Source organism: Dermochelys coriacea, chromosome 1 (genome assembly GCF_009764565.3).
Source record: "Dermochelys coriacea isolate rDerCor1 chromosome 1, rDerCor1.pri.v4, whole genome shotgun sequence".
Lineage (NCBI taxonomy): Eukaryota > Metazoa > Chordata > Testudines > Dermochelyidae > Dermochelys > Dermochelys coriacea.
Window position 1 is genome coordinate 244491595 of NC_050068.2, and position 18667 is coordinate 244510261.

General features: G+C 45.5%; 1 protein-coding gene across 6 annotated transcripts in view; it reads right to left on the reverse strand.

The window, feature by feature from the left end:
* Positions 1 to 2117, reverse strand: part of TMTC1 (transmembrane O-mannosyltransferase targeting cadherins 1) — a 184794-nt gene extending 182677 nt beyond the window's left edge. For 4 of the 6 annotated variants that reach the window (XM_038369659.2, XM_043518065.1, XM_038369651.2 and 1 more), the window contains exon 1: positions 1633 to 2112. In XM_038369659.2, coding sequence (XP_038225587.1) covers positions 1633 to 1973 — 341 coding nt within the window. In that variant the 5' untranslated portion in view covers positions 1974 to 2112. Of the gene's footprint in view, positions 1 to 1632 lie in introns of all 6 variants that reach the window. The other 2 variants (XM_038369642.2, XM_043518072.1) reach the window with 2 other exon arrangements.
* Between the last annotated feature and the right edge of the window lie 16550 nt (positions 2118 to 18667).

Sequence of the window (18667 nt, forward strand, 5' to 3'; positions counted from 1 at the left end):
CATAGCAATACTGTAAGTTCATGACCCTCAATTTTAAAATGTGTTTTATTTCTTATAATATATCAAATATTTTATATTATCAAGGGTTTTATCAAAACACAGTAAAAAAAGGGAGTAAGATAACCAGAAGGACATGAATTACATGCACTATACTAACTCCATCTGCTACCCTTTTTAAGAAGTGGGGCAGCATTCCCTTCCAGATTAGTGGGGCACAACTGTCCATTACTTTCCAGCTGCTGCCCAACTTGTCTTCTTTCTTTTGTAACAGAAAACATTCCCTGCCTATTCTGCATGTCATGCATAAGGGCCATCTAATGCGGAATAGCTGAGTCTGAAGTCAGTGACTGAGGTGAGAGTTGCAGCTGTCAGACAGTAAGAAATACAGTATATTTAAGGCAGACCCTAGAAGTACGGTTCTTTTAAGAAGTGTTGCTAATATATTTCTCTCAGAAGCATAGCTGAAAGTGACGAGTAGACAAATGTTAAGTCCCTGTTCTTACTGCAGAAAAGGAGATTTCAAAAAGGCACTGGAGTTGGTTTGGTTTCTTTAAGGGGGGGGGGAGATTGAACAGGAATTAAAACATTTAAATGATCATTTCAGAGAGAAAGCACTTTCTAAGCGTTTTTATTCTGTTCTTCTGGAATGAACACAAAGCCAACCAACAAGGAATAACCGGTGGGGGGGTTGCGGGTGCTGTGGAACCAGCAAGCCACATGGCTTTTGCAGGAACTTCAGGGTTTCTTGGCAGGTGCACCAGACAGCTGTTTCCCTAGAGCTGCCTGCCTAGGAACGAGTCCCCCCCCCCGCACAAACAGATTCTGATGCCAACCCAGCGTTTCCCCCCCCCCCCCCCCAGCGCTCCCCAGTCGCACTGGAGAAGCCAGAGCCCCGGGCACAACCTGAGGCAGCGGCCCCGGTGCTGACGGGAAGGCAGCCCGCTAGGCTCCTCTCTCCCCACCCCGCCGGGCTCAGCACTGCTCGCGCGTTCCCCTCGGAAACGCTGACTCACCCACCTCGCCTCCCAGCCCCCAACCTGCCCGGGCCAGGGCGGGCAGCTCTGGTGCCCCAGAACCCCGCCCCGCCCTCTGCCCCACGGCGGGCTTCGACCGCCCCGCGCCCTCGGGCCGGCCAGCGCCGTGGGGAGCACTGCGCCCAGGCGGGGCACGCACAGTCCGCGGCTCGCTCGAGGGGGTGCAAGCCCCGAAAAGCCCTTCGCTTCCTCCTCCTCCACCCCCCCCCCAGTGCGGACCCACAGGCGCCCCCGCACTGCCCCTCCCCCCGCCAAGTAACCCTCCCTTCTCCCTATACACCCCTCCCCCCATCACACCCACACCCACGGGGAAACCCGCCAGCTGGGTGCAGCCACCAGCCCTCCCTCCACTCGCGCCGCCGGGGGACGCGCGGCTAAGCCGCCTGCTCCCATCCCGCTGGCGCCGCCAGGGCTAAGGCCGCTGCACTCCGTGCCCCCACCCCCGCACTCTCAAAGCCCCCAGGGTTAACCCCGGGCGCGCCTCTGCCCACGGGGCGGGCCGGGAGCGGGGCCGCGGCTGCACAGGGCTCCCTCGCGCGCCCCGGGAGCCAGCTGGGGGCGGGGGTGCAGCGGGCGGGCGCCCGGCCGGGGCACTCACTTGAAGGTGAGGACGCAGAGGGGGCGGTAGGACTTGTGGCTGCTGTTCTCGGCCATGCCCTTGCCCCAGAAGTCGTTGGCGAAGACGCCCGCCCAGGGGGCCGCCGCCCGCACGTCCGGGTTGTTGACGATCGCCCACACGTCGTCGTGCACGAACTCGCCCCGCAGGGAGCTGCCGTAGCACAGGGCGCACAGCCCGGCCAGCAGCAGCGCCGCGGCCGGGGAGCGGCCGGAGCCGGGCCAGGCGGGAGCCGCGGCGGCGGGGACAGGAGAAGGAGGCGGGGACGGCGGCTGCAGCGGCGCTCGGTCCCGGCTCCTGCCGCTGGCGGAGGCTGTCACCATCCTCGCGGGCGCGGGGCATCCTCCTCCTGCCGGGCGCGGGCGGGCGGCGCCGCTAGCATGGTGCCGCCGGGGCAGGCAGGAGCCCGAGCCGCTGCCGGCTGCTCGCGCTCTGCCGCTGCTCCGCCTGCCCAGCTGCAAATAAACAGCCGCCTCCCGCCTCCCCCCGTCCCAGCACGCATGCTCCTTGCCGCGCTCCCCCCCCCCCCCAGCCCGCCACCTGAGTTCTCCGGGGAGGGGCCCCGGCCTCAGCTGCCCGCTGGATGCCCCCCTCTCGGGGGGAGGGGGAGGGGGGGCAGAAGCAGCGGCAACCTGCCAAGGAAAAGCAGCCGCCGCCTCAGCCCGCCTGCCCTGCGTGGGGAGGGAGACAACGTTTGAGCTTCCCAAACAGTGCTCTGTACAGCACCTTCCTATCCTTACCCCCATTTTATTGATGGGGAAACTGAGTCACGGCCCGGGGCAGGCAGCATGGTCACGCAACAAATCAGCAGAGCTGGGACTAGAACCTGCCTCAGCTACGTCCTAGTCCCATCCCCTAACCTTTAGATATGCTGCCCCCTTCTTGATCTTTTTATCACTTTACCCAGCTCTGTAAGGACCTTCTCCTGTGCCCCTGCCTGGGCAGAGCACAGCACTGTCTGGATATCAGCTTCCTCAGCTGGCCTGTTCCTGTCTCCCTTAAACCAAACAGGCTGGAAGATACATGAGAGGGTGGAGGTATCAAAAGGCAAGACATGCTTCAGTTATCTAACCTCTTCAGCACCTGGGACAAGAACAGAGCCCAAGAGATTGAAACCTGTAAGGTAACATGTCAAATGTGTTTCAGAGTAGCAGCCGTATTAGTCTGTATTCGCAAAAAAGAAAAGGAGGGTTTGTGACACCTTAGAGACTAACAAATTTATTTGATCGTAAGCTGTAGCTCACAAAAGCTTACGCTCAAATAAATTTGTTAGTCTGCATGCATCCGATGAAGTGAGCTGTAGCTCACGAAAGCTTATGCTCAAATAAATTTGTTAGTCTCTAAGGTGCCACATGTCAAATGTGAGATCCTCCCATTCTCCCTCCCTATTAGCTATCATAAAATATTAGAAAAGGAGTACTTGTGGCACCTTAGAGACTAACAAATTTATTAGAGCATAAGCTTTCGTGAGCTACAGCTCACTTCATCCGATGAAGTGAGCTGTAGCTCACGAAAGCTTATGCTCTAATAAATTTGTTAGTCTCTAAGGTGCCACAAGTACTCCTTTTCTTTTTGCAAATACAGACTAACACGGCTGCTACTCTGAAACATAAAATATTAGGTTCTTCTGTATAATTACACAAGCCAGCTCAACAACACAGTAACCAGTACAATGGGATACGGCCAATGAGTTTGTGTTTCAACATCCATCACTTCTAAAGGCCCACTTCCATTGGGGCATACTTGAATTCACACTTTTCAATATCAGGAGCCTCTTCCTCCTCTGCTGCTGAAGTCCTTTCTTTATGCCATGTTGTATCCCAGCCTGGGATAAGCCTCATTTTTTGGAAATTGGATTTCTTCTAATTTCTCCTGACTAAAGAATAACAACATACAAAAGCTCCTCCTGCACAGGTATTTGCATTGTGACACCATCTGCCTTTTAAGGAATTCCACCATAGTTTCTTGTGGGCAGATGAATGACCTTCTGTTGTGATGGCTTCTAGCATATGGAACTTGCTTTCACTGGACATCTGCTTCAGCCCATCCCTCTGAACATAAGACTGGTCATACTGGGTCAGACCAATGGTCCATGTAGCCCAGTATCCTGTCTTCTGACAGTGGCCAGTACCAGATGGTTCAGAGGAAATGAACAAAACAGAACAATTACTGAGTGATCCATCGCCTGCTGTTCAGTCCCCAACTTCGGCAGTTGTAGGTTTAGAGATATCCAGAGCATAAGGTTGCATCCCTGGCCATCCCAGCTAATAGCCATTGATGGATTTATCCTTCATGAACTTAGCTAATTCTTTGTCAAACCCAGTTACACTTTTGGCCTTCACAACATCCCATGGTAACAAGTTCCACAGATTGAATATGTGTTGTGTGAAAAAGTACTTCCTTATGTGTGTTTTAAATCTGATGCCTATTAATTTCATTGTGACCCCGGTTCTTGTGGTATGTGACGGGATGAATCATATTTCCTTATTCATTTCCACTACACCATTCATGATTTTATAGACTTCTATATCCTTCCCCCCTCCCCTACTTAGTCATATCTTTCTAAGATGAACAGTCCCAGCCTTTTTAACCTCTCCTCCTATGTAAGTTGTTCCATACCTTTAATCATTGTTGTTACCCTTCTCTGTGCTTTTGCCAGTTCTAATATAATCTTTCTTTGAGATTGGGTGACTAGCGCTGCATTCAAATTATAGATATACCCTGAATGTATATAGTGGCATTATGATATTTTCTGTCTTATCTATCCCTTTCTAAAGGTTCCTAAGATTGTTAGCTTCTTTGACTGTTGCTGCACATAGATGTTTTCAGAGAACTATCCACACTGACTCCAAGATCTCTTTGCATAGTAACAGCTAAATTAGACCACATCATTCTGTATGTATAGTTGGTATTATGTTTTCCAACATGTATTGCTTTGCTCTTATCAAATTTGAATTTCATTTGCCATTTGTTGTCCAGTCACCCACTTTTGTAACTCTCTGCAGTCAGCTTTGTACTTAGAATATCAGGGTTGGACGGGACCTCAGGAAATCATCTAGTCCAACCCCCTGTTCAAAGCAGGACCAATCCCCAACTAAATCATCTCAGCCAGGGCTGTCAAGCCTGACCTTAAAAAACTTTTAAGGGAGAAAAAACTATCTTGAGTAATTTTCTATCTGCGGATTTTGCATCTCACTCTTAACCCCCTTTTCCAGATCATTTATGAATACATTACACAGTTCCTTAGGGACGCCACTATTTACTTCTCTCCACTGTAAGCTGACCATTTATTCCTACCCTTTGTTGCCTATCTTTTAACCAGTTACTGATCCCACGACTGCTTACTTTCCTTAAGAGCCTTTGATGTTGGACCTTGTGAAAGACTTTGTCAAAGTCTATGTACACACTGTCAACTGGATCACCCTTGTCCATATGCTTGTTGACACCCCCAAATAATTCTAGTAGATTGGTGAGGCATAATTTCCCTTTACAAAAGCCACGTTGATTCTTCTTCAACGTATTGTGTTTATCTAGATCTCTGATAATTCTGTTATTTTCTGCCATTTCTGCCAATTTGCCTGGGACTGAAGTTAGGCTTATGGGCCTGTGATTGGCAGAATGGCCTCTGGACTCTCTTAAAAAAATCAGCATTATATTAGCTATCCTCCAGGCATCTGGTACAGAGGCTGATTTAAGCAACATGTTGCAGAATTATTAACTGTGGTATGTCATTTCATATTTGAGTTCCTTCAGAACACTTGGGTGAATGTCATCTGGTCACAATGACATATTACTATTTATCAGTTTGTTCCAAAGCCACCTCTCTTGACAAAATCTCATCTATTTCAAAAATCATCTAAAAACACTCCTGCCATATTTTTTTAATTGTCATCCTATAGAACATATGCACTCTTTCAACAGACCAGTGATATGCTGACAATATTTTAAGATGGGGTCCTATTAAAATTCTCCCACTTAGCCTCGGAGACAGACACTCACAAGGCAAAAGACTAAGTAATATATTAATTTGTTTTCTTATTTAACCAAAAGCACCTTTCCTATTGCCAAACAATCAGGGAATACCAGATGGCAAAACAAAGTAAAATATGTCCATTGCATGTATTTAATTTAAGTTTTGGTTACTGAAAAACATACGACTATACCACAGCATTCAATCTGTATTATTTGAAATGTGTGTGTGTGTATGGACAAGGAATGAAGAGATTTTGTTGAGCTATCCAGAACTACCCTCCTGCAGGATTCATTTATTTATTTTTGCACTAATACTTGACATTTGGTGCTATCTGATTGTAACAGGGTGCTCCCTACATTTCCGCCATCCTCTGTACACACAGACTATTTACAGACTCTACTCATAAACACCACATGTGGTTTATTTACAGTGTTCCCCCCATCACCTTTACACCACTGTGCAGCACCTTAGGTACAATAAATGCATGTCTTCAACCCCTTGGAGCAGTGATAGATGAAGGAGAAGATCTCTCACTCCCAGATTTCTCTTGCCTCTGGCTTTCAAACTCTGCCCTCCCCCCGATATTCTCTTCTACTTGCTGCTACACATTTGCTTGCTCTTGTTTAAAGTCTTGCAGATTCTTTGGCCACTCTGCCTGCCCGCCGAGGATGCCAGCCTCTCCAGATGGTATGACTGCTGGAAGCTATAGGTCTTCTCCATCTCCTTTTACTATTCCATCAACCATTGCAGGGTCTCTACCATCTGCAAAGTTCTCCCTCTGCATGGATCAAGGCAAGACCCCAGACAGGAACCTAAGTGTAACTTGGCACCCCCTCTGCTCCAACTATCTTCTGTGCACACAGTCTGCTTGGAGACTCTCTGCTTGTATAGTTTATTTACAGTGTGTCTACCCCTGCGACCCCTCATCGTTACACCATCATGTAGCACCTTAGCTATAACATAGAATTCCTCAGCCACTTAGACCAATGAGAAGAGAGGTAGGAGCTCTTTCCCTCCAAGTTCTGTCTTGGCTCTAACTCTCAAAGCCTGCCTCATCCCCTCTCTCCCCCCATCTTCCACTTCCTTCCTGTATGGTCTTCTACTCCCTGAGCTAATGTGCTAATTAGCACTTGAACTGTCCCCAAACCGTTCCAGTCTGTCAATTAGGGAGAGATTTGCCTGTCAGGTTTACTCTGGGGCAATTTAATTGGTGATACACTGATCAGAGTACTGGTATAGCTGCTGTTGCCCAGCATTCTGTCTCACTGGTGCATTCCAAATGTAAAAAAGTATTTTTATGGTCCTGGGGAACAATAGTCCACTCTAACCAGTGATGAGCTGCCAAAATCTTAACAACCCATTCCCTCCTCACCCCACAAGGGGGTCGTGGCCCACCACCAGCCCCCAGGACTCCTGCCCCATCCAACCCCCCATGTTCCTTGACGCCCCCCCAGGACCCCTGCCCCATCCATCCACATCCCCTGACTGACCCCAGAACCAGATAGGAGGGTCTCGTGGGCCACCGTAGTGGGTACCCACCCCACCCCGCCCCTAAGAACCAGATGGACCGGCCAGGGGGCGTGGTGGGGAGTCCTGGCAGCACTTAGCTGGGGCGGCTCCCGGGAAGCGTCCGGCAGGTCCCTCTGGCTCCTAGGGGCGGGTAGCGTAGCTGGGAGGGAGCAGGGAGCTGCTCCCCTACTGATCACATGAAAAGAGGTACCTTAGGCACCAACTCCATGGGTGCTCCGGGGCTGGAGCCTCCATGGGGAAAATTTGGTGGGTGCAAAGCCCCCACCAGCAGCTCCCTGCCCCGTGCCCGGCCCCAGCTAACCTCCGCTCCACTTCCTCCCCTGAATGCACCGCCCCGCCCTGCTTCTCCACCCCCCCCGGCTTCCTGCTAATCAGTTGTTCGCGCAGGAAGCCTGGGTGGGCTGAGAAGCAGGCGGCGGCTTCGTGCTCAGGCCCAGGGAGGCGGAGGCAAGCTGGGGCAGGCAGCGGTTCCCCTGCGCGCCCCCTCCCGGGTTACCTGCTGTGGCACGGACAGCCCGCTTCACGCCCCCCCTGCCCCAGCTCACCTCTGCTCCGCCTCCCTGGGCCTGAGCCCAAAGCCACTGCTTGCTTCTCAGCCTTCCCCGGCTTCCTGCGCAAACAGCTGATTCACAGGACACCAGGGGGGTAGGGGCGGAGAAGCAGGGCAGGGTGGTGGTTCTAAAAGGGCTGCTAAATTTAACAATTGATTCCCGCGAACTGGATCCAACTCACCACTGACTTTAACTCTATCCAGCACAGAGGAAAACACCATCAGAAAGAGGGGCATCATCCAAATCTTCCCTTCAATTTGATGGAATTTTAACAAACGGCTCCCTGGAGCTCCTGGCAGCATTGTTTATCTGTTATGGCTTATTGGTATTTATTATGCTCAAAACCGTTGAGACTGGGTCCCCACGCTTAGGCTCCTAAATCCATATATCAGCATCTAAGTAGAAATGGTCAGAAAGTGCAGAACTATTTAAATCAATAGGTGGTCAGCATCTCAGGAAACTATTTATTGAGGTGCCTAAAAATGGATTTAGGACCTTTTACACCAGAGTTAATAGAGTTACATTTTTGACACTTATTAAGAAACAAATAGGAAGATTCACAAAGATATTGTTTAAAAAAGAATTAAGATTGAAATTGTGTTCCAGTGGAGTCCAGCTTAACACTAAAATACCCTAACTTAAAAAAGTTAAAGTCCAGTCTTCTCACTCACTGTCTGCATGCCACTCACCCAGAGGCTAGTTAGGGAACCCAGGCCTGCCCTCTTCTTCAGGTTCCAGCCCAAGGCCCCTCAGAGTAGTAATCTGGGCTCTCTCTCTCTCTGGCCTCATTTCTCTATTCCTGGGCTGCTTCCTACAACTGGTTTCCCTTGTCTTCCTGGACCTACCACTTCCCAAAGCCTCCTTCCTCTTCCCAGGGGGTGGCTACAGCCTCCACTTACTCCTCCCTTTCTCCTGAGAGTATCTGCCTTTTCCCAGCAGCCTCTTCTGCTTTTTAGCCCCTCCTGGGCTTTTTAGCCTCTACCTATTTCTGCCCAGCTGGACCTCCTTAATTAGCTGCCTATCTGGACTGCATTAAAGACTGCAGGGTCAGTGAGGGGGAGACACCCCATCACACTTGCATATGACATGAAAATTGGGACCTTCCAAAGGGGAACCACTTCTTCTACCCCCTTGGATACCCTCTGTCCTGTTTTCTGATTGGATTCTCAAATTTGGATTCAACAAAGGATGCCTTCTACATTGTCTCCTATAAAAGAACCTTGTCAAATCATAGTAAGCATCACTCCTCAGCTCTGAATAAAAGTGCCTATCTGGCCTTAAAACCTGCACTTTCTTTTCTTAAATAACCCCTTGAGAAATTGAGTAACTAAAGAGTCAGCCACAAAGGAAGCCCTCTTGTGGGTAACACCAAGACCTGTGGAAAAATAGTCACATCCTTCAGCACTCTCTGTCTCTCTCTTTCAGTCCATGGGGAGAGAAAACCACTTGCATTACAACTCTTCTATAGCCTTCATGACATTTTGAACTGAAGAGTCTGTCAATTTCTCAAAATCCCAAATGTCTGTCAACAAAGCAGGAGATTTCATAGAGCTAAGGAATGTACATCTGTGACATACCAGGGTACAATCCAGAACAGTGAGCTGTTGTGTCACCCCAATCCTGTAACCTGGAATGCCTTGCGCTGTAGCCTCCAACCTGGGCTGTTGTCAAACATCCACTAACATCCCAGTCACACCCAGATGCTTGTGTGTGTACTGCAGCCTGCCAACCACACCTTGGCTCCCCCCAGCCTTGATTACTACTACAGGGTAACCCCAACACACTCCCAAACACAGACTTTCCCCAGAAATGTATGTTCTGCACTGTTCAGCCCTCTCAAAGACAGTCCAGAAATATTAAGTTTGTTATTCCATTGAGGGAATAATATACCCCAGCTCATCATGATAAATGAAGTTACCCAGACACTTTAAACACACTGGATTAGATGAAACAATAAAACAAGTTTATTAACTTCAAAGAGAGAGAGATTTGAAATGAGTACAAGTAATGGGGCATAAAAGTCAGAAATGATTACAAGAAAAACAAGGTAAGATGCTTTCTAGTGCCTAACTTAACAAACTATATTAGATTTAAAGCAAAGTTTCTCACCACCTAGTTCCAACTGCATTAGTGACCAAATTCTTTAGGTTAAGACCTCATCCCCCAAAGTCCAACAGCTGTTTTCCTTTGTCTTCTTAGGTGTGATGTCAGAGACAGGGAGAGAGAGCGGTGTCTTGGAGTGTTTACCCCTTCTTTTTATAGTTTTTAGTTCCTCTTTGAAAAGTATTTCCAGCTGAGAATGAGGAGACAGGCAGTCTGCTGGAGGAAGGAGACTCCATGCTGTTTCTTTGCTAAGATACAGCTCTCTTTAGCCATACTCCCCTTTTTTGCCAAAGAATGGCCACTTGGTAGATAATGGCCCATCAGTTTTGTTTACACCTGACTGAGGCATCAGCTTGCCCTTTGTCTTTGAGAAACTAGTTTAACCACTCCCCAGACTTATCTGGAAAACATACTTCAGTCATGATTTCAGCTTATGTTCATAACTTTACATATAATATTGCTATGTGTAGTTTACCACAATCAGCAAGTTATGAGGTCAAATGATACCTCACAAGGCATACCTTGAGCAAAGATTATTACAATAGTCTGTACGCTGTAAACACAGGGGTATATTCTGTCACACCATCTAACACCAGTTTTAAACTGTTAAGTATGAAAACTTTTATAGATGTATTTTATATATAGTTATCCCTGCAATGATGTGTGAAATTTAAAGCTAAATTACTTCTCAAAAAATGTACCTGAGTTACAGAATCATGTATGTAGCTTAAGCATTACCGTTACTTGACTGTCTGGTTACCTGTGTTTGAACAAGTTTCATCCAGGTACATTATAAATATAGTGTTAAATCAGTAAGTGAATGTTAAGAGTTCACATATCAATTTGACTATGGGCTCTCTGTGTCTAGAAAAATATTTTTGCATTAAATTGACATTTAAATAAACTGCTGACTCAACTTATTTCTGTTCCAATGTAAGTCATTGGGTGTTTTGCAATTCATTTCAATGGCATCAGGCTCTATATGTCTCACATATGTAATCTTTTGATTAACAGATCATGCAGCACTTTAGCTGCATAACAGTTAAAGTATCAAACAACAACCAGCTACCGAACTCCCTTGGCTATTAAAGAATAGGAGGAGGAAAGCTGTAAAACCTAGATCTGAATTTTAAGGGTTTGTCTTTACCCAGGGTGCTCCTGTGAACTTTTTTTCTACATTGGAAGAGACATGGAAAGACACTGAATGTATTATGTGTTCTCCAGCTCGACTAAATAGATCAGGGCCAATTTCATCAATCTAGTGGAGCAGGACTTAGACTGTGGAGTTAACAAGAGTCCTGAATAAGGGAAAAAGAAACAGAGTACTTGTGGCACCTTAGAGACTAACTGTAGCTCACGAAAGCTTATGCTCTAATAAATGTGTTAGTCTCTAAGGCGCCACAAGTACTCCTTTTCTTTTTGCGAATACAGACTAACACGGCTGCTACTCTGAAACCTTGATATTTAAGTTTCAGAGCAGGCTATACTTTCCCCAACACAGCATCCCCTTGTGAATGTGTCCCTTGAATTAAGTAGGGAGGCAAACACCCTGATCTTATCTACTTGGGACTTAGTCGGTTTTGTTGTGCAGGCATCTTTGACCTGGAACTTGGTAACAGTTTTCTCTTCAGAAGTTGTTTTGAATTACACATAAGATCTTGTATCATCCATAGCTGCTATTGAACTGAAACCTACAGAGATGGTGTACATTTATTCTCTGGTTATCAAGGAAGCACAATGTTATCACAGTAAAATATATCACTCAATCAACTATCAATGATGCAAGTTTCAACAAAATATATATTTATATGTCATAAAATTATTAATGAACAAATCAGCACCAAATGCAGTCAGGTCTTTCTGCCATACACTTCTCAATGTAATAAAGTTATTCACATCTCTGTGATTAAGAACAGCTGGAATAAATTTTAGTAAAAATACTATAACTTACAGTGCAGAATAAACTATATAGAATCATTGTAATATGAGTAACTTTCCATACAAGCTACTGAGCAAGGAACTTGATATATTTCTTTTCATATTTCTTTTTTTTGGTTAGCTTTTATTTTTGCAAGCATACATGGTTTTACTTTACAACTCTCAGTCTCCACTGTTTATGTTGCACAAATGTCCCAGGTACACCCAATCAGCCAGCCTCCCTGCTTCACCATATGATCCTTGCTGCAAGTCCTCTGACACCAACATGCACAGACCATATCAATCATAGTCAAAACAAAGATTTTTAAAAAGTTTTCAGGCACAGTTAAAACAGCTGAACCCAATTCCAATGCTACATTAGTTGGAGAGCTGTTACTTGTGTCTGCTTTCCCTCTGCAAACATTACCATGTGCTGCTGCTTGTTTTCACTAAGTAATTGAGAGATTTGCTGGAAGCCAATAGATCAGTTAAAATTAAAACAATAAAGTTTTTCACACAGCATCTAATATTAAACAACTATAATGTATCAAAACTGCAACCCAGCCATTGTATGCAGTTGTGCATGTAATTTATCTGGGCAAAGTTGCACATTGGGCCAAAATGAAAGTAGCAGCATATAAAAAATCAATTTTATTCAGCACAATGTGTTCTAGTTCAGTGGATTAGGGAGTGTGGGAGCAGAAGGAAGAAGTTGGATGTCTTCTGAGAGCCCTACAATTTTCTCTCTACCTTGGCTCCACAGGCCATACATCATAGCGACTCTCTTTCTGGCTGAGCCAAGATAAGTGGGGCCAGAGGTAGCAGGTTTGTAGAAATGTTGGTGGTGTGCAGAACACCCAGAACCCACCCCCCCGCAAACTCCCCACCCCCGACCTGCCTAAGGCTCTGGGAGGGAGTTTGGGTGGGGGAAGGGGTCTGGGGTGCAGGCTCTGGGAGGGAGTTTGGAGGTGCAAGGGGTGGGAGTGCAGGGGGGAAATTTGGGGGCTACAGGGGGTGCAGGCTCTGGAAGTGGATGGAGGGGTTTAATGCTTACCTGGGGCACCCCCTCCGGCAGCGGTTCCTAGGCGTGGCAGGCCAGGGGTCTCCACATGCTGCTGTCCCCAGGCACTGCCCCCGCAGCTTCCCATGGGCTGCAGGGGCAGCCTACAGCACGTGGGGCGGGGGGTGCGCAGGTGGGAAACTTTACTGGAGCCGGACACCCAGGCCAGGAATATTCCTGGTGCCCGGGCACCACTGGCCCATAGAACTCACCACCCATGAGTGGGGCTCCCTCCACAGTTCAGTGATGCTGGTCCTTCAAGGCTTATCCATATTCCCATAGGGTTTACGTTGACCAGAAAACTATATTCTAATACAATTTGCTCTGTGGGTATACTAGAGCTAGAAATAGCCTTGACTAACACTGTCTTATAACCTTTTATCCTCATATGGACAAGCATTCATTTGGCCTGAGAGGTTACTTCTACACAGCAAAAAAAAAAATACCAAACACCTTGCAGCAGCAGGTCTCAGAGCCTGGGTCAACTGACTTGGGCTCAAATTGCCAAGCAAAAGAGAGAGGTGTAGACTTTTAGGCTTAGCCTGGATCATAGGATCTGAAACCTGGTAAGGAGGGAGGATCTTGGAGCCCAGGCTCCAGCCTAAGCCCAAACGTCTACACTGCTCTTTGGAGCCCCACAGCTCGAGCCCACGTTAGTTCACCAGGGATCTAAGACTTCCTGCCACAGTTTTGTTTTTGTTGTTCCAGTGTAAACGTACTCAGAGATACATAAGGTCTTTCACAATTTTTTCTCCAGGGCTGAGTACATGCTTAGGAGTTCAGCATTTTGACTCTCCCTGCTAATAGGGACTGAGTGACCAAGGTTGGTTCTGGACTTGGAGACACAATCACTAGACAAGTTGGTCAGTCTCCCACATCTACTCTGTCTGACCCTCCTCCATTCAGGTATCTCACCCAACTTCATTTCCTGTCTGTTTCCAAGCCAGTTTTCCCCAGATTCAGTCTGTAAGACTTCACACCCTCTGAATTTCATCCTGAGTTCAAACAAATTAAACCTCAAAATTACTAAGGTTTGTCTGGTTTCAGACCCATAAAACTTCATACACCTTGTGCCTCAAACCAAAAATCAGCCAAGGTTCACCTGAAATATCCTCAGGGTAGACACAAATCATTAGGGTAGGGACCCGGAAGATCTCTGGAGAATTAAAGAACATAAGTGGTCAGTTCAGTCCATAGTTTAGCAGTGCTCCAAGGTTCCTCGTGGACACTAAGCTCTCATGTAGCAGCACCTATGAATAATACTTTCTACTATCTCTGGTTGGTTAGGAGACACCATCCCATCCTGGTAGATGACGACCTGGTCTTGATTATACGCATTACCTTGCTTTTGGACTGTGGCAATGTACTATATCTGGGCATGAAGTCATCAGTGCTTAGGAAACTCCAAGTAGTACAGAACACTACAGCACATTTCCTCCACAACATGGGCTATAAAGCAGATCAAACCCATCTTCTGCTCTCTACACTGGCTTCCCATAAAATGTCAAATCAAGGGCAAGGTCTTGGTCCTTATCTTCAAGGTTCTCAATGGCCTGGGCCCAGGATACCTAAAAGTCCATCTAAAGCTTCAGGATAAGGACCATGGTCCACAACTCCACTCCTCAAGCACAACAGAATTTTCTACCACAAGGGTAAAGCTCATCTGTGTGCATGAGACAGAGCTTTCTTGGGAGCATCCAGATTGGGGAACAAATTCCAACACAAACAAAGAAAAAAAACAAACCTCACCACCTTCCATCCCAAGTGCAAGGTGCACCTCTTTGATCTGCCATCTCTAATAGAAACACAGCACAACATGTACACAGAAAAATAAAATAACTCTTCCAAACCAAGACACACCACTGAACACAATTCTCCTCAGGGGAGAGAATGAGAGAAAGAATGAACCACATGTGAGAGATGTTATTAACCCACTTATTGCACTATTGAAAGGTGTTTGGATACAACAGTGATAAGCACAGTATAAGAGCCTTTACAGAAAAACATAGGGTCTTTCTCAAATTATTGCATATGTGTTAGTGCTGGAGATGGGTTTAACAAAAAACAATTCAAACACCCTCAATCTTTAGGGAAGTTCAGACCCAGATCTGTGCTTTGCAGGATGGATCCATCTCTCATTAACTCCATATTTAGGGAGTCTAACCGTTACTAGGAACATGAAATTGTAGAGTCTGGGTTAGTCTTCATGGCATGAGGCTGGTGTCTGCCATGGGAAATTAATCCATTCTCAGTTGTAGTAAACTGAACTGCCGAGTTTGTATTCATGTCACTGAGACTGTTTATGTTCACTACCAGTCTATAAACTGTTATTAGTCAGACTTAACAGTGGATTATGTCTTGGTGAAAAGAATAGTCCATCGATCAAGACCCGTTAGATAAAGATAAATAAGAGAGATTAAATGAGACATTTTTCCTAAAGTCACATCCCAATATATTTTGGGGAGATAAATAAAGCAATAGCAGGGGGGTTTGGAGAAGGGTGGATCAGAAGACTCCATGGCACTGTCTCACTGAAATAACTTCATCTGTCAGCTAAATAGGCAGTGTGATTATATTTATATATGTAGTTTCCAGAGAGTTATTCAGTTGTTAAGGCCTTGGATACTTTCCAAATGATTTACTCTCTGGACAGATGAACTGAAATGTAGTTAGCAAGGGAACCAAAAACACCCTAGTGCATTGCCACAGCTAGCATTTTAATTCTTCAGTGTGTCACATTGTCTCAAATGCTGAGGCAAAAAGAATGGCTTATGGAAAGTGACTTGACGGGAGTTGGGTTTTAATTTCCTCTGTAAAATCTTGTGATCCACATTTCTCCCACATTGCCTGTCTGTGGGCCTCGCACCATTCCCTTCAACAGGCATTCTGAGAACTGACTTAGAGAATTCTGTTAAAATTTTCAATGTGTTTAAATTGCTTTTAATGTCTCAGGCGGTTATCATGCTGTAAAACTAACTGATGGATGGATGACAATATGTTTCTAGATATGTCCCGGGGTAATATGAACCTCCAGTGGCTAGAAACAATAAAATGGAAATTTTCCAAGAGCTTGCTGCTAGGAAAAGCCAAGGTTTTATAAGATACATGTTAGCACTGTCTCTAGCATATTTTGTAATTTTGTTAGCTTTGTGAATGCCATAGTTTAGCAAATTAACACTGAATTCTGTTGCTGTTTCTATTATTAAGAGAATCCCCATGTGCAAGTAGAAGAGATAGCATAAGATCAACTAGGAAGAATGCAGATGACTGCCACTCAGCTGACTTGCTGTGTGTGTGAATGCACATAGGCTCAGTCAAGGCTCAGATAGGGACTCTTATGGCATATAAGAAGCAGCTATTTCAGATTAATCAAAAGAGGCTTCCCCCCTTAAATAATCCAGCTGGAGCAGCACTGAGCTTTTCCCTGCTGGAAGTTGTTCTGTATCTTCAAGTGATATGTTCTCAAAGCACTGTGGGTTGAAGAAAACAAAGTAAGCCTGTCATTATTGACAGGTTTCAGAATAGCAGCCGTGTTAGTCTGTATTCGCAAAAAGAAAAGGAGTACTTGTGGCACCTAAGCGACTAACAAATTTATTTGAGCATAAGCTTTTGTGAGCTACATCCGATGAAGTGAGCTGTAGCTCACGAAAGCTTATGCTCAAATAAATTTGTTAGTCTCTAAGATGCCACAAGTACTCCTTTTCTTCCTGTCATTATTGTCAGGCTTTCTGCTATTATTGTCCCATTTGGAAACTAACTAAAGAGAAGGTAATGTAATCATATTTCATCTCACTGTCATTCACTGTATCCAGATTGCCCTGAAAGAAGGCTTCTTCAAAACTCAGAATGTTATTTCTCTGGCTTTCCAGGTAAAACTGACCCAGATCATGGCTCCTTACAAAACCATCGTCCTGCAGGTCCACATCTAAATACTTTCAGACTGATGCGCTTTCTCAAGAGGATTCATAGTAGCAACCTGAGATTTTTGTCACATCAAAATTCATGAAGAACAGATCCATCCAGCTGAAAGTGTCACTGAGATACTGGAATATCAATATAAATGAATAATTGTCAACCTTTTCTGGCAACTATGCCAGTTCACCAGACTAAGACCTCAGCTGTATCAACCAGTCCTGTTGCCTCCTTTTCAATGGTGCACATGCTAAGTTACAATGGAACTTGGGGTGCGCCAGGCCCCAATCTTATCCTTATTAATTGTATTCCTGAAGCATGAGGAGGACCACACTGATATTAGAGTCCCATTGTGCTAGACATTATAGCTACACATAGCAAGACAGAATCCCTTGCCCCCAAAAGCTTAGTCTAAATGGACACCACAGACAAAGGGTGGGAGAAAGGAAGGATTATTATCTCAATTTTACTGATGGGGACCTGAGCCATAGAGATATTAAGTGACTTACCACAGGAAATCTGTGAGACAGCCAGAAATTGAAATGAGATTTCCTGAGTCCTTTTCCCTAACCATGAGGCCATCCTTCCTCAGAGCATACACAGCTCTGCTGGTGAGGGGCATCACAAAAGTTATCCATTATGAATGCCTTTGTGGCTTTTAAGTCACAGTCCACACTGGGGGTTGTGGGGGTGCACGTGTCGACGTGCCTACAGGCGTGCAGCCCTGGTGACTATCTCTGGAGGCAGTGTGTACTTGTGGGAGTGCATTCAGCAGCAGTCATTGTTACACCCTGTAACTGGAGGCAGTATACTTCTCTACAGTGATTGAGCTTCACTAGGTGGTACCGGAGGAGAGCGGGCCCATGACTTTCCCCAGTCAATTTGGGGTTTCTAGCAATGCTAGACTCTCCCAGTCTCTGTGGCTGATCTCAGTGCAGGGGCACAAGAAGGAAGGGGTGGGAATAATCTTTATACCTTTCCTCCCTCTATGAAGCACAAGACAGGACTGTCCCCAGACAAGCCCTAAAATAAGATCCCTAAATGAGAAGACTAGATAGTTAAAACACTAAAGCATCTTGCAACACAACTGGTGCTGCACATACCAGTGTTTGAGAAGCAGATATTAATGCCCTTATGGTGATAGCATAGGAGATCTTGTTTGGTATATAAATGATTGATCATCTAAAAGCAGCTGGAGGAATTATTAGTGCAAACACAGCTACTGAAAAATACAGGCCCAGTATTCATCTTGCTATATCAGTTGCTAATAGAGTAATGTTTAGCAATAGCTTATGTGTTGTAAGGCATATGGTTATCAGCAAAGTGACTGCAGAGAAGCTATTTAGAATTCATCCTGCATCTATAGCTATAACCTGACAATTTAAACACATTGGAAGTACAAGATTATACATGTGACTCCATATATGTGTATAAACATATAATAATAACAAACCATAGTGTGTGTGTGTATATATATGTATATTAAAATCTAATTATAATTTCCAGACTGGCAGCCACAGTACATTTGATTTCTTCAGTGCTCTCTCTCAAATTATCTAATGAATTCTCAGATTATGACTCTTGTAAAACTGCAGTTTTCTTACAACTACAACTGTTCATCTGACCATAAAAATGTGGCTTCCCCCAGAATATTAATTTTTCTTATATAAAAATAATAAAAAGTAAAGCCATTTTGGCTGTTTAAGTGAAAGAGGAATGCGTGAAATGCACATCTCAAGGATTCTGTCCACACACTGGTGACATGTATTTGATACAAGGAGCTCTCTAGTGTCCAGTTTTAATATTGCACTCCAGGAATAAGGTACCACATATGTACAACTCATCAAGATAAATATTTATATTTACCAACAGAAGAACCAGGTTGCATCCTGTATTAACCCACTTTTAATGTGGAACCTGCAAAGAGTTAATTATGATACATTAAATCCTAAACCAACACTATACTCAAAG